The following is a 26686-nucleotide window of genomic DNA, read 5'->3' as shown; positions in this document are numbered from 1 at the left end:
CAGCCAATTCCTCCGCGACTAAAGAAATAGTCCCACTCAAAAAATTGTGACTGCTTCTAAACCGCGTATTTGTCGGTATAAATAAGATTTGTGTATCTTGACGAGTGGTTTGGTAAAACTATCATGATGGAAATGCTAGAGCACATGCCGGATCGCGAGAGAAAAATAACTCCGTGCCTTCTACAACGCTGTGCGTCGTCTGCTACAGAGCAAGATCGACGGCACCGGGCGTAGCAGTCGCTGGCTTAATAGCATAAGATTCAGATATACTTTTTGTGTGTTTGCACAACCTTATTTTTTTAATGTGTTGGGCTTATTTTTAATTAATAATTTTTTTCTTTTTTTTCGCGGTTGCGAACCTGCGATCTCGTGAGTTCGCGAACGATCGCGCGCGGCATTCCGTGCCAGTTTTCCGCCATGGAGCCCAGCGAGGTGACATCGGAACGCGATCCTTTGTTGCCGAACGAGCCTTGTGTCGCCTCGATGACCACACCACCAAGGAGACTGGGCAAACAAGAGCGGCCACATCCTGAACAGCGATTCACGCAACATGATCTTCCACTGCTACACGTTTTGGCGTAACAGGCAGCCTGAACGCAGCGTGGAGGACACGAGCAAGATTGTCGCCGACATGCTTGGTGTAAGCGAAAGGACTGTGTTCAGGGTGAGGCAGGAAGTTAAAGCTTCGCATTTTTCGGGTGGCAAACTGACGACGCCCTCGCAAAAGCGCCCACGCAATGCGGCGAAGAGGAGACGCAGCGCGAAGTTTGACAGCTTCACGTTGTGCGCGCCGAGATCATGTGTGCACGATTTCTTTCGCCGCAACGAGATACCGACGGTCGAGAAGGTAACTACCGAGTTCTCGGAGCGTATGGAACTACCATCACTAAGGCGGTGTACTGTGCGTCGCCTGCTTGCCGAGATCGGCTTCAAGCACGAAAAGAGAAGCCGCAACTCGCTGCTTATCGACCGGGATGACATCACCGATTGGCGGAATCGCTACCTCCGTGACGTGGAGCGCTACCGGGCGGAAGGCCGAAAGATCTTCTACCTGGACGAGACATGGGTGACGGCGGGACACACTCGGTCGATCGTGTGGACAGACACCGTGGTGCAGAAGCGCGGATGCCTGTTCGCTCGAGCAAATGGCCTGACGACGGGTCTTAAACAACCTTCTGGGAAAGGTCAGTGCCTGATCGTGACGCACATCGGCAGTGAGGATGGTTTGGTCGACGGCTGCTTGGATATATTCCGAGGCCAAAAGACAGGCGACTACCACGAGGAAATGGACGGCAATCGCTTTGAGGGCTGGTTCAATGACGTTCTGCAGAAGTTGCCAGTTGGTAGCGTCATTGTTTTAGACAATGCACCTTACCATAGCCGGCGAGAATAGAAATTGCCGACGACGGCCTGGAAGAAGGAAAGGATACAGGAGTGGCTCACAAGCAAGAACATCACCTACGGTGAAAGGATGATAAAGAAGCAATTGCTTGAGCTGGTGGCATCTGTAAAGTCACGCTTTCTGAGCTACATTGTAGACAACACAGCTGTAAGGGCCGATTGCATTGTACTCAGGCTCCCGCCGTACCACTGCGAATTTAATCCCATTGAGCTTGTGTGGGCCAAGGACAAAAATGGCATCGCTGCGGACAACAGAGACTTCAAGCTGTCCACGGTCGACGTCATCTTGAGGGAGAAAATCAAGCAGGTAACGGCGGAAGACTGGAGGAAGAGCATTCAGCATGTGATGGACTTGGTGTGGCGCCAACGTAGCCTTTTCCCTCAAGTTTCGTTTTCTGCCCTGAGGCAAAGTTCAGACTTGACACGTCTGGGAGTGAGCACATTCAACCCATCATCATCCAGCTGGGTGAAGATGACACTGAAGAAAGCAACTCCGACTGTGAGCTGTCTGGCATTGAGCCACTCGACGAAGCATAAACGCTTCTTATTAACAAAAGAACAGCCCTTATTAGGGCTACCAAAATTTTGCCGGTGGGATCGCAACAGCCAACCATCCATTCCGTGACCTCTCAAATAAATAAGCAGTTCAATTTATGGCATATTCCTTATAATAGAAGCTCAATTCTGATAAGCAACGTCCTGCACACATTGTGCTCGATTTAAGAAGTGGCATAGAAACACATTTAAATGCTGGCATATCTGAAATGAAACACTATTGTTAACCCTGATTATCGTTGGCGGGCTCAAAATGCTCATTCGGGCAGCCATTCATGTGGTTGCCATGTTTATTTTGTTATCTGGCTCACACAAGTAAAGCGATTAAGAGAACAAATATAAGACATCATTAGCTTAGTGAGGCCCAAAATGCTCAATCAGGCAGCCACCGTCGAGTTTGACGCGCCCCATAGGGAAATAGCAGTAGTCAGAGCACGCTTGATGGTTCTGTTAGCAGTCTGCACTGTAAATCAGAGTCATGTCATAGCGAGTGGTGGTGAAACAGCAGCAGACAACACCAAAATGACAGCCACTGTCAGCAGCTTGAATGCCAAAGCACATTCATGTGGTTGCATTGTTTATTTTGTTATCTGGCTCACACAAGTAATGCAATTAAGAGGACAAATATAAGACATCATTAGCTTAGTGAGGCCCAAAATGCTCATTCAGGCAGCCACTGTCGAGTTTGACGCGCCCCATAGTGAAATAGCAGTAGTCGGGGCACGCTTTATGGCTCCGTTAGCAGTCTGCACGGAAAATTGAAGTGTTGTCATAGCCAATTTTCAATTTATTAATCTGACTCGAGCAAATAATGCGAATGCAAGCACAATTATTAACGTGATTAACTTTGCTAGCATTTTTGTCATATTTACGTACCGGAAAAATGCTCAGTAATATTGAACGTGCTTTAGTGAGTCACTTTGTTCGTTACAAGCCGTAGGCAAAGTGACGGACAGATTCAGACAGTGATATTGGGGAAGTAATAAATGGTGAAAGTTGCAAAAGCTCTCACAGCACTGCTTTGCTGAACTCCATTCACTAGAAAACTGCATTTGTAATGTGAAAGCATCATTACAGGAAATGATACCCCACTGCACAATGTTATATATGTGTACCACCACATGTGACGGGCAGCAAAACCATCTGTTTATTAAGACTGAATGCAACAACATAGCAAGGTGCTGTTTCACAATGTGGCACCTTTTCATGTGCACTTCTGGCAAGCTACTGTATGCACTGATGCATAAGCACATTAACAGGGGTAAGAGACGAAGTAACTGTGCAAGCCACGTGATGCTTTTAACATTTTGTATCTGTCAATGTTTCTGTTGTCACAGCTGATAGAACTTTCTTTGGTGCAAGTTGATTAATCACGTTGCAGTAACAGCACAAGAAGCAAGGTCAGAATAGTAGGAGAAAACAAAGCAAGGTGGCAGACTGAGGAGGAAAGGTAGACAAGAGAGAATGGCTTTTAAGACATCGAAGAGGCCAGCCCTGCTATTCACTGGACTTGGTGCTTTGAATGAGACGAGTTAATGGAATTGTAAAGAAAGACGTGGCTGCAGCATGCTTACAAGAACAAATGCAAAAATCAAAGGATAGAAATAGGAACAAATACATACACGCACGGAAGAACTCACATATTCACACACATGAACACAAACGCGAGCGCGAAAACTAAGATATAAAATACAAAAAAGGGCAAAATAACAAATATACACAAACACACAAGAAAACACACACACACATTTAACGCAGACGCGAGTAGAACTATTAGGAGTCAGTTCACAAGCAGCTGTGCCTACTTTGTCGTACTTTTTTTTAATCTACACATTGGCTCTGTTGCCTTCACTGTCATAGGAATTTTATGTAGCGACATATCACGACAAAGCTCAAAGCTGTGTTGTGGGAAAGCAAGTCGAGCGCTGACAGCACAGCTTATGCGCGATTGTGTCACAGCAGGCTTTCTACAGCTGGCGCGTGCAGTGAGCGAAGAGTTCTAAGCCACACAGCGACGCGAATTCATGCCAAGCTCTCTTGCAACGGCACCAGTGTATCAGTCATAATCTAAAATTAGCATTCAGGCTGACATTAAGGAAACAAACACTGCTTCCAAACGCCTGACCGTTAACAATCCAATGACATTCGCTCAAGCAGCGCGTGTTAGTCACTGATTGTTAGCATTGGTGGAAAGCAATCAATCGACGTTGGTACACAACACTCGAACGATGCCGCTAGACGCTCGGCTATCTTATCACACTGCTGCCAACGATCGGTCGTTTGCACGCTGAGCTGGCAGCAACGAATCTTTGCGTTGGAGGTTGCTTTCACAAATCTTTTCTGTTGAGAAACTCGCAGGTTGGTTTCATCCGCGCACGCCTTTCTCATTTATCCTGATAATGGTTTTGCTCCATCACTTCACCACGTCCGACGAGAAACGCAGGGGCACAGTACACAAACACACCCGCCGCCCGCAGTAGGTACCAGACTTGGGCGAACTCTCCTCGTCTTAACTTCACTTAGGAGCCGCGGGATCTTGTTTTCACACGAAGCGCAGCGCAGCGCCACCGATGTTCGCTGCAATCTTCCTTCGCCGGCTCACGGCTCAGAACAAACGCACGCGGCAGAAATTGTGCATCGTAAGCTCACAATAATATTTCCGGCATGACAGACCACCACAAACAATTCGAATTCACTCTGACGAAGGGAGACGCACCGAGCTGACGCGACTCGGCCCAGTTCGAAGCGAGGGCGGCCATGTTAGGCATGTTCTCCGTCGGCGGGGACACCGGCCGTCCGGCTCATGACGTCACCTGAAGTGCGCGCCTATTGGTGCCGGCTCGTGTGCCTCCGCCTTTGAGGGGCAAATGCCGCTGTCTTCTAAAGTTGTATCCGACTATAGGTGCTATGGCTGAACAGTATTGACCCAAATGGTAGCCATTCAGCGCCTGACATAAAACGATCATCATCAGGTAACGCACTGTGGCAAGCAATGCACTCTTCAAATACCATGATAAAAGAAAACAAGGTACTTTCACGAGCTCTACGAGTCAGTCTGGTGGAGAAGGGTAACAACAACCGAAATTCAAAGGCAACTGTTCTTACCTAACAAGAAGAGCAAGGTGATTAGGACAGGCTCACACGCTCCGCCGGACTGCAACCGATCGTTGGGGAACGCTCAGTTTTAGTTTCCTGTTGTTCGTGTGATGCATTGATTGGCCGCCGCTTAACCATCGTTGATCAATGCCAGTTCAGCACGTGCAAGTGTAAGGTGTCCAGTGGGTTGATGGTCAGATGCTGCAGTGCTTGCGATCCATGCGAAGCGGGGTACGTGTGACAGATAGGACCAGTACGGCGGCGGCGGCGCGCGCCGGCAAACCGCTTCCGAAACCCCTTGAAACCCTCTGAAAATCGCTCCGAAACCCTTTAGATGCCCCTGGAGCTTCGATCCATTTGCCATGCCGCAAGACGCCTCCCAGCAAACGCCTCCTCCCGCACCACTGCCTGTCCCGGTGTCCCTCGTCACCACGACCCACCTATCTTCACTGGCGCGGATGGCACCGACGTGGAGGACTGGCTCGCTATCTACGAGCGCGTGAGTGTACCCAACAAATGGGACGAGGCAGCCAAATTGAGCAACTTGGTCTTTTACCTGGCGGGAGTAGCAAGTATGTGATACAACAACCACGAATCCGATTTCCCGACCTGGTCCGCTTTCAAGACTGCCATTATCGACGTGTTTCGCCGCCCTGCTGTTCGTAAGCTGCAAGCAGCTGCATTGTGCATTGTGCTGCATTGTGCTGATGCATTGTGCTGCATGAAGCTGCATTGTGCTGACATTGCAGCTGCAAGCTGCAATGTCAGCACAATGCAAAAGATAGTTGATGTAGAAAAAGGAGCATAAAAATATTTGTTTTAAATGCTGGAAACGAAAACAGGTTCGTATACAATAAGAGCTATGGAAATCAAGCACACAGTGAAACTAATTTGTCAGACTAGCAGCGATTCAAGAAATATTTCAACTTCGCGAACAAACAAATCAGAATTAGTGGAATTCACATAATTATTTGGCAGTCTATTATTCCACAATTCTAATTCTTTTGTAAATAATTCTTCAAAGCGTTACACCGTGCGATCAACGGTCGAATGCATTTGTCGTGGCTGTTTCTACCAGAATGCCGGAGTGCGCGTTGGTTGTGTAACCAGCTGGGTCAGAGCAAAGTGAAACATTGTATTTAAAAGTACTTCACAGTTTGCGATTTCCTTATTCCCAACTGTCAGATTAGTCCAGTCTATTCCCGGTAAGTTAAAATCGCCAGTTTGTAATAATTTAGTGCGCTCGTTTACATAGGCATTAAAATAGTCATGCAGCTGTAATAAATATTGGTCAGGGGCGTCAGGTTGTCTGTAAGAGCCACCAACTAGTACGGAGGAACCATAGACAGCAATCCTTTGCCAAACGCTCTCATGATGGTCAATAGCAACTTATTTGCGAGAGGATGGGCTCTGCTTGACAGCTACAGCGACACCTGCCCCCCGACTATGGCGATCCGTACAAAAAAAGTTAGTAAAGGGAGGGAAAAATGTCACAATCTTCTGTCGAAGGATTCAGTCACATTTAGGTGATCACCAGAACATCAGGTGGGGTTTATCAACTTTATTTGCGACACTTCTGGCATTAAAACTAAGCTCTGTCAACGTCTTCTTTGCTGGCCTAACATTCCATGACGAAGACCCCTCACTGTTGCCAGGTCGGACGAGGCGGCGTAGCCAAAAGCTAGAGAAGTTGTAGCCCAAATGTAGCCAAACACAAAAAAGTGCAAAAAATTTCGTAGCCAAATATAGCCATTTTTATTTGCAGTTTTATTTGTGTATACATTTTCACATTCGACTACGGCAATCTTTTTTTTGCGCAACCCGTCGTAACAAAATGTCCGTGCCGCCGTGACGGTCGGCCCTTGACATAAACAACAGCGACATCATGCTTGCACAGATCACTTTTTGGTTGGGCCCGGAAGTTTGTAAGTTCCAGCGAATCGCTGCAGAGGCCGAAATCACTGTTTTTGTTTTATGACAAATAGTACTAAGTTATTGTTTTTAGTTATTTACAGTAATATTAACTACGAACTCTGCTTTTCAGCTGTCGTGAACGTAAAATGTTTAGCATCATCGATCTCTCACGTCATCTCTGCCTACGGCGTAGAAGTTCAGCTGTCCAGCGATCTGCGAAGTGCTCACGGCTTCGTTTTTTATGAGCTAAAACAAGTCACTCCCGCTATGATGCCTCGTGTTATTTGTCTTATCGTCCTATCTTGTTTTCTCGTTTTTTTTTTTCTCAATTAGCTTGGCCCGGGCTAGCTGGTACATGCTCTATATTTTTCGCCATACCCTCCTGCACTCTCTCCTCGCGCTCTTTGCTCTCGCCGCAACTAGATTCATCTTGAGTGATTATTCCTACAACTCTAGTATCACGGCGCTGAAATCACAACTTGATCTACCCGCCCTGGCTCATCGCCGCAGAAATTCTCGACGAAATCTCTATCACAAGTTCGTTCACTGTTTGCCGCCTAAAAACGAGCTCATCGTTCCCGTCCATCGCATGTCACGCAACACCCATCCAAACGCCGTTATCCCTCCACATGCCCACACCACAACATTTCATCAATCATTCTTCATTCGTACTGCGCGTGACTGGAAGCGCCTTCCCGGCCATATCGCTACGATCACCGACCCTGCAGAATTCAAATCCGCCGTCGAAGAAATCACACGCATTGACGCTAACCCATAGGATTATCGTGTACACTGCTGCGCATCATTATTATTTTATTTATTTCTGCCTTGTATTTGCTAACTGACTTGTATTCATTTGACCTGTATTCACCAATTTTAACTGTAATTATGTTGTATCCCCTGTACCCACCCCTCATTTAATGTCCCTCACGGGACCCTTGAGGTATAATAAATAAATAAATAAAATATACTGTCCATTTACATCAACCTGGCCGCCATCTTAGGTCTCCAGCACGGCAAGAACATGCGTTAAAGTGACAGACAACAGATGCCACTCGCTGTCTCAATCAGTGTAAGCGAAGCTTTAAAAGGTTACTGAGCAAAACGGCACACCAGTGTAAGAAGCAGCAGTCGTATTTGGCGACCAGCACGTCCCGAACGTAACTCGCTCGAAATGGTAAAAGCCGCGACGGCGCACAAAGAGCAAAGGTAAACAACAAATTGAAAACAGTGGTAATCCTGTGAAAACCGGTTACTGTCAAAAAGCAAACCATGTTAATGGGCTAATAAAGTTTTAGAATAGGGGCCCCCAAAGGGCTTTGTGGGTGTTAGCGTTGGGGCATGCAGGAGTGAAGAGTTTTAGAATAGGCGTTTTGCGTTTGCGGATAGCGTGTTGTGCTTGCAGCGTCACCATGGCGTCAAAGAAAAGCTATTATAAATAGTAAAATAAAATATGCCATTTCATGATAAGAAGAGTAATTTAGATTTTCTTGTTTCCGCGTTTAATTACAATTTAGAACTTATTCTATTAGCAGCAAGCAAATTGTTGCGCTTAATTCTGCGTAACCAACTTTACCTACCTTCACCTAGCCAAGCCAATCCGTGTTAGGCCTACGAGCCATGAAATCCACAATTGAATTCGGAATCAGCGGCGTCTAATGAATCAAGCTTCATTACACATGTTAGTTGAGAGAAAGCGATAACTGCAATCACTTCTCTTAGCTTACGAACTTCACGCGTTACCATCAATTAAGCCCAGATTGGCGCTATAGGTTAGAGCAGTCGCTTCGATGGGCGCCGCCATGTTTGTTGACGAAAGCTTTTGGAGCATCTTTTGGGGCTCCTGCTAAATCGATGAAATAGCGTGCTCGACGCAAAACGCAAACACAGTTTGCGTCTTACGCATGCGCAGTGGCTTCGATGCTATTTCTTTGGGGCCCCAAAACATTTGAGGCCCCTATTCTAAAACTCTCTAATAATTGCAGGGGTTTTACGTGCCAAAACCACGGTATGATTGGGAGGCAGTGGCGAACCGACGGGGGGAGCTTCGGGTGTTGTAACCCCCTCCCCCCCCCCCCCAGAGGCCGAGTTAACCCCCCACCCCCCCCCCCACCCCACGCGGACAGCCCCACCAGTGCAACGTGTACCTTCAGCGCTCTGTTCACATTGTCAATGAAATTCAGGAGGTGGCTTGAGGTCGAATTTTCCTGATTAACAAAAACACTCGATCACTGTGATGTATTTCTTCATTCACTCTGAAATTACTTTGAGTAAAACGCTGAAGAAATAAACATCGTCCTCATCCTTGGTGTCATTATTGTAATTATTAGGCATTTTATTTGCTGTTGAATTCCTCTGGCTAAAGCAAGGAAATTGCATATTATGCAAAGCGCTTGCTTCCCCCCTGGCAGAGATCCTGGGTGCGCTACTGTTGGGAGGCATGACGCAGTGGGGGACTCCAGATTAATTTTGGCCACCTCGGGTTCTTTAACGTACACCTAAATCTAAATACGCGGGTGTTCCTGCATATCGCCTTGATCGAAATGCGGCCGCCGTGGTCGGGAATCAAACCCGCGTCCTCGAGCCAGCAGCGCGACACCTCACAAGCTAAGCTAACACGGTGGGTGAAGTTAATGTTATGTGGTGCACTGATGTCATCGTGGCAAACATGTTTCGATATTAGCAGAATGAGTATCTTTATCCGTGGAATAACGGGCAAACCATCTATAGTCGGATACAACTTTAGAAGGCAGCGGCATTTGCACCTCAAAGGCGGATGCACACGAGCCGGCACCAATAGGCGCGCACTTCAGGTGACGTCATGAGCCGGACGGCCGGTGTCCCCGCCGACGGAGAACATGCCTAACATGGCCGCCCTCGCTTCGAACTGGGCCGAGTCGCGTCAGCTCTGTGCGTCTCCCTTCGTCAGAGTGAATTCGAATTATTTGTGGTGGTCTGTCATGCCGGAAATATTATTGTGAGCTTACGATGCACAATTTGTGCCGCGTGCGTTTGTTCTGAGCCGTGAGCCGGCGAAGAAAGATTGCAGCGAACATCGGTTACGCTGCGCTTCGTGTGGAAACAGGATCCCGCGGTGACATACCGCTGCAAACAAACATCGTACGTGTTTGTTCCGTGGTGTTTTGTTCTGCTCCTAAGTGAAGTTACGACGAAGAGAGTTCGCCAAAGTTTGGTACCGACTGTGAGCGGCGGGTGTGTTTGTGTACTGTGCCCCTGCATTTCTCGTCGGACGTGGTGAAGTGATGGAGCAAAACCATTATCAGGATAAATGAGAAAAGCATGCGCGGATGAAACCAACCTGCGAGTTTCTCAACAGAAAAGATTTGTGAAAGCAACCTCCAACGCAAAGATTCGTTGCTGCCAGCTCAGCATGCAAATGACCGATCGTTGGCAGCAGTGTGATAAGATAGCCGAGCGTCTAGCAGCGTCGTTCGAGTGTTGTGTAGCACCGTCGATTGATTGCTTTCCACCAATGCTAACAATCAGTGACTAACACGCGCTGCTTGAGCGAATGTCATTGGATTGTTAACGGTCAGGCGTTTGGAAGCAGTGTTTGTTTCCTTAATGTCAGCCTGAATGCTAATATAAAATTATCACTGATACACTGGTGCCGTTGCAAGGGAGCTTGGCATGAATTCGCGTCGCTTTGTGGCTTAGAACTCTTCGCTCACTGCACGCGCCAGCTGTATAGAAAGCCTGCTGTGACACAATCGCGCATGAGCTGTGCTGTCAGCTCTCGACTCGCTTTCCCGCAAGACAGCTTTGCGCTTTGTCGTGATATGTCGCTACTAAAAAACTCCTATGACAGTGAAGGCAACAGAGCCAACATGTACATTAAAAAAAAGTACGACAAAGTAGGCACCGCTGCTTGTGAACTGACTCCTAATAGTTCTACTCGCGTCTGCGTTAAATGTGTATGCGTCTTTTCTTGTGTGTTTGTATATATTTGTTATTTTGCCCTTTTTTGTATTTTAGATCTTAGTTTTCGCGCTCGCGTTTGTGTTCATGTGTGACTATATGAGTTCTTCCGTGCGTGTATGTATTTATTCCTATTTCTATCCTTTTATTTTTGCATTTGTTCTTGTAAGCATGCTGCAGCCACGTCTTTCTTTACAATTCAATTAACTCGTCTCATTCAAAGCACCAAGTCCTGTGAATAGCAGGGCTGGCCTCTTCGATGTCATTAAAGCCATTCTCTCTTGTCTACCTTGCCTCATCAGTCTGTCAACTTGCTTTGTTTTCTCCTACTATTCTGACCTTGCTTCTTGTGCTGTTGCCGCAACGTGATTAACCAACTTGCACCAAAGAAAGTTCTATCAGCTGTGACAACAGAAACATTGACAGATACAAATTGTTAAAAGCATCATGTGGCTTGCACACTTACTTCGTCTCTTACCCCTCTTAATGTGTTTATGCATCAGTGCATACGGTAGCTTGCCAGAAGTGCACATGAAAAGGTGCCATATTGTGAAACAGCACCTTGCTATATTGTTGCATTCAGTCTTAATAAACAGATGGTTTTGCTGCCCGTCACATGTGGTGGTACACATATATAACATTGTGCAGTGGGGTATCATTTCCTGTCTTGACGCTTTCATTATTACAAATGCAGTTTTCTAGTGAATGGAGTCCAGCAAAGCAGTGCTGTGAGAGCTTTTGCAACTTTCACCATTTATTACTTCCCCAATATCACTGTCTGAATCTGTCCGTCACTTTGCCTACGGCCTTGTAATGAACAAAGTGACTCACTAAAACACGTTCAACTTTACTGAGCATTTTTATGGTATATAAATATGACAAAAAATGCTAGCAAAGTTAATCACGTTAATAATTGTGCTTGCATTCGCATTACTTGCACGAGTCAGATTAATAAATTGAAAATTGGCTATGACAACACTTCAATTTTCAGTGCAGACTGCTAACGGAGCCATAAAGCGTGCTCCGACTTCTGCTATTTCACTATGGGGCGCGTCAAACTCGACGGTGGCGGCCTGAATGAGCATTTTGGGCCTCACTAAGCTAATGATGTTTTATATTTGTTCTCTTAATCGCATTGCTTGTGTGAGCCATATAGCAAAATAAACAATGCAACCACATGAATGTGCTTTGGCATTCAAGCTGCTGACAGTCGCTGTCAGTTTTGTGTTGTCTGCTGCTATTTCACCACCACTCGCTATGACATGACTGTGATTTCCAGTGCAGACTGCTAACAGAACCATAAAGCATGCTTTGACTGGTGCTATTTCACTATGGGGCGCGTCAAACTCGACGGTGGCTGCCTGAATGAGCATTTTGGGCCTCACTAAGCTAATGATGTTTTATATTTGTTCTCTTAATTGCATTACTTGTGTGAGCCAGATAACAAAATCAATAATGCAACCACATGAATGTGCTTTGGCATTCAAGCAGCTGACAGTGGGTCAGTTGGGTGTTGGCTGCTGCTATTTCACCACCACTCGCTATGACATTACTGTGATTTCCAGTGCAGACTGCTAACAGAACCATAAAGCGTGCTCTGACTGCTGCTATTTCACTATGGGGCACGTCAAACTCGACGGTGGCTGCCCGAATGAGCATTTTGAGCCCGCCAACGATAATCAGGGTTAACAATAGTGTTTCAATTCAGATATGCCAGCATTTAAATGTGTTTCTTAACCACTTCTTAAATCGAGCACAATGTGTGCAGGACGTTGCTTATCAGAATTGAGCTTCTATTATAAGGAATATGCCATAAATGGAACTGCTTATTTATTTGAGCAGTGCGACCGGCAAAATTTTGGTAGCCCTAATAAGGGCTGTTCTTTCGTTAATAAGAAGCCTTTATGCTTCGTCGAGTGGCTCAATGCCAGACAGCTCGCAGTCAGAGTCACTTTCTTCAGTGTCATCTTCACCCAGCTGGATGATGATGGGTTGAATGTGCTCACTCCCAGACCTGTCAAGTCTGAACTTTGCCTCCAAGTCCATCACATGCTGAATGCTCTTCCTCCAGTCTTCCGCCGTTACCTGCTTGATTTTCTCCCTCAAGATGACGTCGACCGTGGACAGCTTGAAGTCTCTGTTGTCCGCAGCGATGCCGTTTTTGACCTTGGCCCACACAAGCTCAATGGGATTAAATTCGCAGTGGTACGGTGGGAGCCTGAGTACAATGCAACCGGCCCTTACAGCTGTGTTGTCTACAATGTAGCTCAGAAAGCGTGACTTTACAGATGCCACCAGCTCAAGCAGCTGCTTCTTTATCATCCTTTCACCGTAGGTGATGTTCTTGCTTGTGAGCCACTCCTGTATCTTTTCCTTCTTCCAGGCCGTCGTCGGCAATTTCTCTTCTCGCCGGCTATGGTAAGGTGCATTGTCTAAAACAATGACGCTACCAGCTGGCAACTTCTGCAGAACGTCATTGAACCAGCCCTCAAAGCGATTGCCGTCCATTTCTTCGTGGTAGTCGCCTGTCTTTTGGCCTCTGAATACATCCAAGCAGCCGTCGACGAAACCATCCTCGCTGCCGATGTGCGTCACGATCAGGCGCTGACCTTTCCCAGAAGGTTGTTTTAGACCCGTCGTCGGGCCATTTGCTCGAGCGAACAGGCGTCCGCGCTTCTGCACCACGGTGTCTGTCCACACGATCGACCGAGTGTGTCCCGCCATCACCCATGCCTCGTCCAGGTAGATCTTTCGGCCTTCCGCCCGGTAGCGCTCCCCGTCACGGAGGTAGCGATTCCGCCAATCGGTGATGTCATCCCGGTCGATAAGCAGCGAGTTGCGGCTTCTCTTTTCGTGCTTGAAGCCGATCTCGGCAAGCAGGCGACGCACAGTACACCGCCTTAGTGATGGGAGTTCCATACGCTCCGAGAACTCGGTAGTTATCTTCTCTACCGTCGGTATCTCGTTGCGGCGAAAGAAATCGTGCACACATGACCTCAGCGTGTACAACGTGAAGCTGTCAAACTTCGCGCTGCGTCTTCTCTTCTCCGCATTGCGTGGGCGCTTTCGCGATGGCGTCGTCAGTTTGCCACCCGAAAAATGCGAAGCTTTAACTTCCTCCCTCACCCTGAACACAGTCCTTTCGCTGACACCGAGCATGTCGGCGACAAACTTGCTCGTGTCCTCCACGCTGCGTTCAGGCTGCCTGTTACGCCAAAACGTGTAGCAGTGGAAGATCATGTTGCGTGAATCGCTGTTCAGGATGTGGCCGCTCTTGTTCTTGCCGAGGCTCCTTGGTGGTGTGGTCATCGAGGCGACACAAGGCTCGTTCGGCAACAAAGGATCGCGTTCCGATGTCACCTCGCTGGGCTCCATGGCGGAAAACAGGCACGGAATGCCGCGCGCGATCGTGCGCGAACTCACAAGATCGCAGGTTCGTAACCACGAAAAAAAAGAAAAAAATATCAATTAAAAATTAGCACAACACATTAAAAAATAAGCTTCTGCAAAAAAAGTATATATGAATCTTATGCTATTAATCCAGCGACTGCTACGCCCGGTGCCGTCGATCTTGCTCCGTAGCAGACGACGCACAGCGTTGTAGAAGGCACGGAGTTATTTTTCTCTCGCGCTCCCGCATGTGCTGTAGCATTTCCATCATGATAGTTCTACCAAACCGCTCGTCAAGATACAGAAATCTTATTTATACCGACAAATACGCGTTTTAGAAGCAGTCTCAATTTTTTTTCAGCGGGACTATTTCTTTAGTAGCGGAGGAATTGGCTGCTGCGCTTCGGTCAACTGGGCGGGGCCTCCTCCTGTCTTCCAAAGTTGTACCCGACTATAGAAGTAAAAGCACCAGAACCCACCTTTGGCTCGGGGTCTTGCTCCCATTCTTTTTTATACGTTCTCGCATACTTGGCCCACTTCTCCATCTTTGGATTCTCCTCTCTGAGGAGGATCCGATCTTACGTCCAACCTATCGAAATGAATCTCGAATGTAAGCATGAACAAAAATTCATCTAGCAGGAGAAGGAAAATGGCAGTAAAGCTTCGCGTGAGAAACGTGGAGTAGGTCGAATGCTGTGCCCGGCGCGATACTTCAGCCAGAAAACATGACCATGAACAGACTGGAGCGTGTCATCCACCCGTGCTTCCCTTCTTTCATGTCGGCGCCACGATCGCCCGACGGCCCCGACCCTATGCTATTTCTCTCCCTTCCTGAGCATAGCCATGTTAGTATGGTGTACGGTGAAAAACCCACTACTCCTAGGTTCATCCCGATGCCCGGGGATCGGGTGCATAACGGTCAAGCGAGGTGTAAGTTTAAGTGCATCAAAGATCAACGCCACCGGCTCATATAACGGCGCAGAGAGGGAAGGGGAGGGAGGGTCATTTCGCGCACGCACACACGTCCAGCCACGCGGCCGGCTCAGCCAGCGAAAGCATAGCCTTCGAGATATGCTTCTAACCGATCAGAGCCACCTCTGTAGCGTGGATTAGGGTGCCACTTATGCCCAAACAAAGCCAAGACGCAGATTTTCAGTCGCCCAAATATAGCCACATAGCCAAAATATTTTTCATGTAGCCCAATTCGGCTATATATAGCCAAACCTGGCATCACTGAGACCCCTCAGTGACTTCAGTAACCCGGCTTTCTGCTTTGCTTTAAAAGCATCGCAGAATCTCACACGTTCGAGTCATTGTTAATCTTAAGCTTATCATAAACATGACTAACCTGTCCATTTCATCGCTCAAACTGCATGGGATGAGGTCCACAGTTTGCCCCGTGGCTCCCTAACAGTGGCCGAGAAATCTTCTGAAAGAGAAACGCTTTCATCCTTATGTTTGCGGCAGTTGCTCACAACTACCGATTTTCCTCTGAAATCACAAAAGCGCAATGTCACGGCACGCATCCGGTTGTTATTTTTTCGGCCAAAGCGGTGAATGCACTCAACTGCGTTGAATGGACTGAAGAATGAGCTCTGCTCAATGCTGCTGCGCACTGCATTGGCTTCGCGCTTGACGCGCAAAAGGCAGCTCGCAGTTGGCGGTGAGCAACGCCAATAGCGATGCCTCTCCACTTCCACGTGGTCGACGAGTCAGGCATTGAGCAGAGCTAATTCTTCCGAGTAACACCTGAGACCGCTGGTGTCGCGGCGCGCGGACGCGTAATCATGCGGCTGTTTTCATATTTCGCGCGTTTTCTTTATAACGCGGGAAAAGTAATTACGCGAGACATAGCAACACTGACAGCAACGAACCGGGCGTTAAAAAAAAAACAAAAAAACAATTACTGCCTTTATATCAAAATTTGTGCCCTAAACTCAGTAATTCAAAAGTTCGTTAATATGATCGATATCCTAACTCTGAAAAAAAAAAAAACAATCCTGCTGGTGCGGTACGCCACTGGTGACAGAATAGCATTGATTGCGTCCTGTATACTCTATATTTTCATATTTTACCTTTAAGAGCTTGGCTATTATAAGGTTAGCTGGGACACCCTGTATGTGCTGCCATACTCTTTAAGATGTTCCTACACCCGCTGCAGTGGCTTAGCGGCTATGGTGTTGCGGTGCTAAGCACGAGGTCGCCGCGGGATCAAATCCCTGCCGCGGCGGCTTCATTTCGATGGGGGCGAAATGCAAGAACGCCCGTGCCCCGTGCATTACGGACACGTTAAACATGCCTTGTTATCAAAAGTAATCCGGAGGCCCCCACTATACGGCGTGCCTCACAATCTCGGAGACAGCCGCACGACCCGCAGTTACACGAGGCCAATTCATAGCATGTATGAATTCGTGTCCAGAGTACCTAATTGTATACGTATACATACGGTTTGTTAAAACACACCGAACACAGATAAAGCTCCACGGGAACCACGTTTTTCCTTGCTTTAGCTTGAATTATCAACTCGGCACACTTTAGTTAAAGTGCACTTATTGACGACCACACTGCAATGAGCACAGCTTCGATGCCGTTGCATCCATGCCCACGTAAAAGTGTGCGAGGCTATATCCACGCCTTGTTGCTTGTGCCTTTGCGCAGCCCGCCGTGAATCAGCTTGTCGTCAGAAATGCATTTTCTTTCCTACATCACTGCTAATCGTACACGAACGTGGGAAAAACCCCACGGCAACTAAGGCACTGAAGAATCAGAGCCAGCAGAGCGCCTATACTGTAATGAAGTCTGCACTGACGACAGCGCCACCGCAAAGTCAGGGGACGTCCTGGAGGGAAGGACGTCTTGCAGACAGGGGCGGATCCAGCTTTTTTCTGAGGGGGGTCAGATTCTGTCGATGATTATGATGATAGTAGCCTTTCTTTATTTACGGAAATTCACCGTTTCTGCTCACGACAAACCCGTCTCTTATACGGCTAGTGCAAAATTTGTAGCGAAGCCACGTATCGGTTTCGCCAAACTTGCAGGAAAAGGACGTTGCCCAACACAGGCATGTGCTTGGCGGCTGTGCCTAATAATTTATCTGTCTCTAAGTTTAGTTGGTTCATGTTCCTGAGTCTGACTCAGGAATATAAATATAAATAACTGGGCGGCTAAAGAGCACAAGTATCTGTACTTGAAAAGTATGGACACAGAATGGAGGAAGAGGTCTAGAAAGTTGGCAACCAAGTACAGGGTAATTGAAACTGTAAGTAGACAACCAGGTGTCATCGGAAAGAAAGTGAGAGAAACAGAGACAGCTAATTGGATGTTAATTGGAGAAGAAAGAAATTTGGAAGGGAAAATCTGTACGATAACGCAAAGGGCAGTGTCTTGCTATTTGAGGCTCGAGCTGGTTGCCTAAGTACAAAAACATACCGGAGCAAATATTTGGAACTAGATTGCGCATGTGGATGCAGTAGCCAAAATTCCGAGACCGCTCAGCACATCCTAATGGAATGCAAAGAGATTCACCCAATGAGAACCGTAGGTAACGTACACCTTTCAGAAGCGCTTGGGTTTTAAGTGAACGGAACCGTCGACCGGTCAGCAGTCGAGATAAGCAAGAGACGTTTAGAGCACAGGTTGAAAAAAAATCTGAAGAAATAGATGCGACCTGATCTCTTGCATTTATAGGTAGCGGTACAAGGTAGATTTTGAAGGGGGAAAAAAGATTAAGGATATGCATACAAAAATGCTAGATAAAAGAAATCACCAGCCCTCCCCTTGTCGAGAAAATGGGGGTAAGTGAAGCTTGTGGCAAGACGTGTTCCGCTACAGTGGCTAGAATGGGGAAGTGTGTGAACGCGCCGGCTCGCGCGTGGCTCTTTGGGAGGAAACCGCCAGGTGGCGCTGACACACGCTTACATGAGCAGGGAAAAGATGGATACGACCTGATCTCTTAAAATCATAGGCAGCTGCACAAGGTAAATTTTTGAAAAATAAAAATAATGAGAGGTATACAAAAATGCTAGATAAAGAACATGTATAATATACCTGATTAAATCAAGCAGGCTAGGTGACTATTTGTCGCCGCCCCGTTTCAAAGGGGATGCCAATAAATCATCATCATCAATGTGGACTGATGTACGCAGACATGGACTGATGTACGCAGACGACATTGTGCTACTAGCGGACAATAAAAAAGATTTACAGATACTTGCGAATATCTGTGGGAACGCAGCGACAAATCTAGGCCTTAAGTTTAGCACAGAGAAATCAGGGATTATGATCGTTAATGAACACACTAGCAACTTCGTGGTGTCAATTCAACAGCAAGTAATACCCATAGTGGCGCAATATAAGTACCTCGGCGTACACATAAACGAAGGAAAGAATTACTCAAGCAACCACCAAGATAATCTGAAAATAAAGGGGAAGCGGAATGCAGCAATAATGAAACACAGATCACTATGGGGCCACAATAAGTATGAGGTGGTGCGTGGAATCTGGAAAGGAGTAATGGTGCCAGCGCTAACATTCGCAAATGCCATTATATGCTTAAAATCGGATATATTGGCGGGTTTGGAAGTTAACCAAAGATCAGTAGGCCGGTTGGCTTTGGGAGCACACGGTAATACGACAAATGAGGCAGTGCATGGTGACATGGGTTGGGCCTCTTTTGAAGTCAGAGAAGCACAGAGCAAAATTAGTTTTGAAGAAAGGCTCAGGAACATGGATGAAAATAAATGGGCGGCTAAAGTGCACAAGTATCTCTACATGAAAAGCGTGGACACAGAATGGAGGAAGAGGTCAAGGAAGTTGGCAACCAAGTACAGGATAATCGAAACTGTAAATAGACAACCAGGGGTCATCAGAAAGAAAGTGAGAGAAATAGAGACCGTGAATTGGATGCAAAGAATGGAAACGAAAAGGACAATGGAGATTTACAAGAATGAGAAGAAAGAAATTAGAAGGGAAAATCTGTACGATAACACAAAGGGCAGTGCCTTGCTATTTGAGGCTCGAGCCGGTTGCCTAAGGACGAAAACATATCGGAACAAATATTCGGAACTAGATGAGACATGTGCATGCTGCAGTAAAGATCCAGAAACCACTCAGCACATCCTGATGGAATGCGACGGGATCCACCCAGCGAGAACCGTAGGTAACGTGCAACTCCCAGAAGCGCTTGGGTTTAAAGTGGAAGGAAACATAAACAGATCAGCCGTAGAGATCAGCAAGAGACGATTAGAGTACTAGTGGAAAAAAAAGCAGGGAAAAGATGGATACGACCTGATCTATTAAAATCATAGGCAGCGGTACAAGGTAAATTTTTGAAAAATAAAAATAATGAGAGGGGGTATACAAAAATGCTAGATAAAGAACATGTATAGTATACCTGATTAAATCAAGCAGGCTAGGTGACTATTTCTCGCCGCCCCGTTTCAAAGGGGATGCCAATAAATCATCATCATCATCATCATGTCGGCCGCGACGGCGGATAGCAGCCGCAGTGCAAGGGCGCTGTGTGGAATACGATAATCCGCGCGCGCAGCTTAATATGCAATAACAAAAAAAAGAAAGCATCGTAATATACTCGCTCGTGCATGGAAGCAGATGGCGAGAGAGTAGCTATGCTAGCCCTTTCGTAATTGAACGGCGCCAAGGTAACGATGGTAGAATGCAGCTTGCTTTAGCCAATTTACTCTCGCTGGCACCTTATCGAACGCAAAGCCAACACATTCCCAGTGGTAACTCGGAAGCAAACATTTTATTTTTGACACACTGTTTACGCAAACCACTCATTTTTGAAGAGTGGCTCACAATCCGTTTAAAACAAACCATTCTCAGTCATCGATGATGTTTTGCTACGCGACGCACCTGAGCTGCTGCTTTTTTCTCACGAGAGAAAAAAAAATGTTTAAATTGTTCACAAACAGTTCAAACAGAAAGTTGTCAGACTTGGGTTATTCTCCGCTTAGTGACGCGCCTGAGCTTCAGGTGCTTCTTCTTTTCACGGGAAGACGCTCTCTCTTTGTTGAGTGCCTTCGTGTAGCAGTGCAAACGGTTGACCAAAAATAATTTTGTAACCTGGTTGGTAAGGCTGAGGCCATGCCGTGCACAGCCCAGTATGACATCGTTTTTGTGCAGGCAGGAAACAAGCTCTTCCTAGCTGCATGTAACTGTGCTGCTAGTTGTAACTGACCCACATCTAAAAAAGTTGTTTCAAGGCCGTCTATACAAATGAGAAGAGCTCCTCCGAAGGGTAAATGAGGTCCCCATTGACGTAGAACTTGGTGAACATCGCCACCAGTTCGTTGGCTCGTCAAAGCACTCCTTGCACAAAGACTGCAGGATTGTTTTGCGTGCAGGATACCTTGTCACGCAGAAGACTAACCGCGAGTCGCTCATCCTTTAAGGGCAATCATGGTCGGGGAGCATTGCGGATTCAAAAGGACAGACTGGTGCGGTAATTGGTATGGCATTATTTACACAGTAGCGCAGAAGCACACGGACGGCGAAAGAAACAGACGGGGCACAGCGCTAACAACTGAGTGTTTGTCGCTTAAGGCGTCTGTGTCAGTTAAACTTGCTGGGTTGGTTTGATTTGTTTGTGTGTGTTCCTTCTCCCTTAATTCCTTTTGTGCGGTGATATATACATCTGCTCTCGTGTAATAAACACTCAGTTATTAGTTAGCGCTCAATTTCGTCTGTTTATTTCGCCGTCCGTGTGCTTCTGCGTTACTGTGTAAACAAAGCATTGTATAGGATTTCATTATCATTTGAGAAGCTTCCTCAACCTCCCCACTATCCAGCAGTGCGTCCAGTTCATGGTTTATATCCTCAATGATGAGGAGAAGTGTCAGATCGCCCCATTCACAGTTGCCACTGCTGGGAGCTTTGACCAAATCGTAGAAACTAAGGGCAGTTCATGGTGAGGGAAAATGTGGCAGTAGTACGATAGTAGCATTCAGGCACGAAACAATGTTTTCGCGCCATCAGTACACATATTGACACGTATACATGTTTATCTTTCTCCGATGGCCGCTTTCCACCGGCTAACAAATGTTAAACGTTATCGCTCGGCGCAGGACGCGCCTGTATCGGAAGTTTCTAGAACGTTATCGATGCTTCTTTCCGTTGCCTGTTTTCACCGACGCTTATGTTATCTGATTGTATGAGCGACGCGAATTGTCTAGAACTTTCTGGAAGACACGCGCGTACCAGGGATTATTCTGGAACCTTCGATGACTCAGGTATAAAAGCCGACGCGTTTTGCCGCTGATCAGATTTTCGACGATCGCCGACTGTGTTCGCCGCTATCGTTGTGCTTTGAGTGTAGCTTGCTTTTGTGGGCACAGGTTCGCCCAATAAACAACCAGTTTTCATACACAGTTTTGCGACTGTTTTATTTACCGTCACTACTACGTGACAATATAGACTTGCTGCAGCACAAAAAAAAAATGTCGCAGTTTCGCCCGAAAGGCGAAGCATCGATTGCGATAGAAAATTAGTAGAGAGCTATTCGGAGTAGGGATAGTGGTTTTATCGGCTGCATAAACTTGGACACATTCGCTTACTAACTGAATAACAATCGTGGTGTCAGCGCGCACAATTGTGCAAACATGAATAGATCACACTGAATGACCGCAGACGACTGTCAAAACGCCGCAGTGGGCGAAGGCTCACGCGGTCTATCGCTTCAACGGAAACTGAGCGGCGAATGCACAGCGCATACAAAGGTCAGAGCGGTGTGGAGATAAGAGACGGTGCGGGCGACGGCCAACGCAAGGCAAGTTGTGCAGAGGAGAAGTTGTTAGCAGAGGAGAAGCTGCACCCCCCCCCCCTCCTTCCCGCGCTGCCTTCCCGCTTTGTTGATTTCGCGTGGGAGATTGAGTGGCAAGATACGCCTTTGGTGTCGGAGCACAGCGCCGCCCCGCCTCCCTCCCTCCCATACCCCCACGGCCTCTCGCGCGACGGTCGCGTTTGCTTTCCGCCGTGCGTTCGCTCTTCATGATAGTGCGCGGGGGAGTTCGCCCTCTGTGATAGCACGCGTCCCCCGCGCGCTTTTGCTCGCACATACGGCGCGTGGCGATGATTTTATCGCCCTTGGAATCTATACGGAACCTCACGGCGACGGCGACGGCAGAAATCCGGTTGAAGTGTCCATATAATTGCTATCGCAATAAAAGAAGCGAACGTAACTTTACACAGGTCAGGGCGGGCGGCGTCACTGAAGCAGCAGAGCAGGCGCGTCGCATCGGGCGACGTGCCAACGACAGCGCGCGCAGCCTCGCGGCTCCCTACCGGCGTCTTCAATCATCAATGCGCTCCCCGTAGGCGCTGCGTGCCTCTCGTCACACTTCCCCATTCTAGCCACTGTAGTTCCGCTTCGTTTGCCCTAAACTTAGGGTTGGCGGCTCTTCGCTGACGTTTGGGTTCAACAGCGCGCTCCCGCAACTCGGTGTCCGCGCCTCTTCGCTGACGTATCGCCTGGGTTTCGGAAGCCCTCACGCTAGAATCGGACAACCAAGCTTCGCTTACCCTATTTTCTCAACAGGGGAAGGGCTGGTGATTTTCCCTTTGGGTCTTACATGTGACAAGGGTAGTTTAAGGGCGCGTTACAGATCCCCGAGCCCATCGGGGTATGTGCCATTGAGCTTGAATCCTTTCTGCACAATCACCAGGATCGGCCCAATTTTCAGCGTGATACCACCACCACCACTACCGCCAACACTTTTGAGCCTATAAAGCTTCATTTTTTTTAAAATGTTCAGCCCTTACATGCCGTGGAGATGGTTGAACAGCGATGTTGGAAAGGGGTTGCTGCGGTGTTTATCTTAAGGTTTATCACGCGGGTATATTAAAGTGTTCCTGAACTGTGTGACGCAATTAAGTGTCACTTAACGCGCCCCTTTAAGCGGAGCAATGAAGACACGGACACGTTTGGCGTTGGCGGCACGGCGGTGGTGGGCGGACTCCCGGCGCTGTTAGCGGCACCGTTCTTCGTACGCTCGGGAGAACGCATGACGCGTGGCTGTATCATTGCGATGTCGGAGGGAGAATAACCCGGGCGCGCGCCGCTGCGAGAGAGGAACGACGTCACCAACCGCGCCGCCAGACGTTCCTTCTCCCCTCGCTTCCTTACACTTGGCGGGTGTACACTCCACGCCGACGCTGCGAGGGCGTATGTAGAGAGCGGTCCACAATTAAAGGGAACACCGGAGCGCGTGACTGAAGTCCCTATATAGTAAAAGTACTGCCATCTACTATTTCCTCCGTCGTCTCCTCTCCTAAAGCGCTTTTTTTTCCTTTACTTTTGGCTTACTAAAGCAAGTCGACGGTGGCGGCCCTAGAAAGTCCCCGTTAAATCTTTCAGGCCGGGCGCGCGTCGCGGCCGCCGCCGGCGACCGCGGCTGCGGAAGTGACTTTCAAAGTGGCTCTGAGGCGGAAAAAAAGCAAAATATAAACAAGTGAAAGCGCGCGCTGTCATCGTCCAATCGGAGATACAGGAGAGAGAGAAGCGGCGTTGATCAAAGAATGCTGGTACTTTTCCTATATAGGGACTTTATGCGTGACCTCCAAGGTCGATCCAAATGGTCGCGAAGCTTCGGGCGGTAAGCGGTTCAGAACGAATTGTCACCGACATCAGCAAGGGTAGTTATGGGAGCAGCGATTGAAGGGCGACTATGTTTGGAGGGAACAAACATTGGGGAAAAAAAAGCGTTTTTTAATTAAAGCGGAACACAGTTAGATTCATTCAACAAAAATAAAATTTCTAATCAATTTTATATACGCATGGTGATAAAAGAACAACTGTATTTTACTTGATCATTATCAATAAATACCTTTTTTCAGCGCCCACCGTAATAGCACCTACCGATAGCGGCGGGCGTTCACGCTACTATCGCTTGCAATGCAATGCAGCTCTTGAAGTGGGCAGAAAGGGGCACTCGTAAAGTTCACCTGATACAATACGCCCTCCTCACATGTTGTGTTACTTTGCTTGTCGACGTTTGTCTGAATTTGGTGGCGCGTGTAGTTTCATTGTTTCTTAACCTGTTCAGTCAAAAGTATTGAGTTGCGACCGCCTGATAATTGTTTACTTTAGTTGTTTTCCTGGGACAGCTCTGGCCGACGGGCTGGTCGTCCGACGAAAGGACGAGCACTCTACGCCCAAAGCGTTTATCGGGCTCCAAACAAAGTATGTTCTGCGCAAGGGTGCGGTTTCGACACCCGTATCGCTGAACTTTTGCTGCATCGGTTTCCGCGCTGAAACCTCGAAACGCCCATCACGTCGAATGGCGGGGCATTTGAATATACAACTCTAATGGCAGGCCCCCGAAAGCAAATTTCGCGCCTTTGAGAACAAAATGACGTCACTTCTGTCTTTAACGCATATGGCGTCACATTATTTTTTCTTCCGGCTCTCCTCACACAGATGGCGCTAAGCCCCATGAACCACCAATGAACCGCCATTTTTAAACGTATGGGCTTCTATGGAAGCTTCGCTACCAGGTAGACTACCAGGTGTATTTACCTTGTGACCTCTGCTCGGCGCTACCGCCGGCCGGCGGCTGCAACGAATTTCGCGCGGTCGCAGTGAGCGCTGTGGGAGGCGTATTTCTATTTGAGCCCACGCACAGCGCTGGACCCTTGGCGCCACGCTGCGCCGCTCGCGCGTACCATGTTTCTAGCCGCCGCCGTTGGAGGAGGAGGCGTTGACGGAGAACACGCTGGGCTGGTGGTGACTAGCCTGCTGTTAGGGGGATCGGTGGTATTCCTAAATAAACGCATCACTGTTTTGATGATCCAAATATAATCTCACTAACATATTTCAAATTTATATTTCAGATTATATTTCAAATATAATCTCAAATATAATCTCACTTTCCTTCCAGCTGGAAGGACAGTGGCTGCTATTAAATACGAATTTCGCGAGCTGCTTGCTTCGCGACGATCCGAAGCGCCGCAGCCGACGGTAGCAGACGGCGAAAAAGCACCACCCACAGCGCTCACTGAGCCTGCGCGATACTAGTTGCAGCCGCCGACCGGCTGTGGCGCCGCGCAGACGCCACGCGCTCGGTGTTCCCTTTAACAGTGGACCGTTCTGTACGCCACCAACACGTGTTACCCCGAGGTGAAAGACCCAGACATTCCGTCTCCTCTTGCTCCAAACCCCTTTCCAACTCGGTATTTTTTTTTTTTTGCGCATGCGCACTGGTTCCTGCGGTGGGCCTTCCTGGGCACTCACGCACGTTTTGCCTAGGCGGTGTGTGCGTACTCGTGTTCCTGCCTTTTGTGTGTGTGTTGCAGACCTACCATTTTCGAGTGTAGTAAATGAGTGTACGACACGCATCTTACGCGCTCTATTACGTATTTCTCTCGCAGTGGTGACTGGGAAGCCTATCGCCCGCACACCAACGTGCTGTGGCTTCACTACTTGCTGACGAAGTTGTTGAAGAAGCTCCCCAAGACAAAACAAGTCGCGGATGTCGTTGAGCCGTCCACTCCTCGCGGCCGACTGGCCGCCTGGGAGGACGTGATCCTGTCGTTCTCGTCGGCCGAGGAGTTCGTGGCACAACAGGTCATCCCCCATCTCGAACGCGACGCCGAGGCACCGCGCAGAGCGAGGCGCGTGCAACGGCCCCAGACTGAGGAACCGCGCGCCATGAATCTTCGCACGAGCCGCTAAGTGCGCCGTCGTCGTGCACTAGCGATACATAAAAAAAGAAACTAAAAAAAGTTCTATATAATATATTCATTTTATGCGAGGTTCTGCAATGTTGTACAATTTATCGGAGAAGGCTGCTGATATCCTTACAGAAATTTGTGTTCGTTAATTATATTTTGCATCACATAAATTTCTTTGTTTGAAAGATTGCGTGCCGCAATTCCAACTTTACCTTTGTAATTGTTTCGTAAAATAAAGATGATCTTTTATTGTTCACTTTTATGTTAATAATTTTATATTTTAATTATTTATTCCGAATTTATTTATTGACCGAATAAAGATAATGTTGAATACTCTGCTTGTATGCGCCAAACCTGCGTTCAACCATGGCTCGTAAAATAAAAAAAGGAAGAAAAGTGTGCCGTTTACAGCCGGCGTTGCCACGCATTGAGAAGGTGACGACACCCGCCGTGGTGGCGTAGTGGTTCAGGCGTTCTCCGCGTCGTCCGAGCGACCGCGCGCGCCCGCCGGTCTGCAAGACTGGGGGAGGAGGCCGCGTACTACGCCGCGCGCTTCCACGCGGGCGGCTCTTATCTTGAAAGCCATCTGCGGCGGGGGCAGACTGTAGTGATGCAGAACTATTGATAGTTGAGTCGCTGTCCAACTATCGATGCTACAAAACACTGTCGATAGCGCTATCGATAGTAATTTCTATAGTACTAC

General features: G+C 47.8%; 1 protein-coding gene across 2 annotated transcripts in view; it reads left to right on the top strand.

Annotated features, from left to right (window-relative positions):
• The window catches only part of LOC119444420 (serine/threonine-protein kinase haspin-like), an 87148-nt gene extending 60832 nt beyond the window's left edge, over positions 1-26316 (top strand). For both annotated transcript variants that reach the window (XM_049660492.1, XM_037708823.2), the window contains one exon: positions 25681-26316. In XM_049660492.1, the coding sequence (XP_049516449.1) occupies positions 25681-25739 (59 nt within the window). In that variant the 3' untranslated portion in view covers positions 25740-26316. The remainder of the gene's footprint in view (positions 1-25680) is intronic.
• The last annotated feature ends 370 nt before the right edge of the window (positions 26317-26686 follow it).

Source organism: Dermacentor silvarum, chromosome 1, assembly GCF_013339745.2.
Source record: "Dermacentor silvarum isolate Dsil-2018 chromosome 1, BIME_Dsil_1.4, whole genome shotgun sequence".
Lineage (NCBI taxonomy): Eukaryota > Metazoa > Arthropoda > Arachnida > Ixodida > Ixodidae > Dermacentor > Dermacentor silvarum.
Note: the sequence above shows the minus strand (reverse complement) of the source record. Positions and strands in the feature narration are given on the sequence as shown.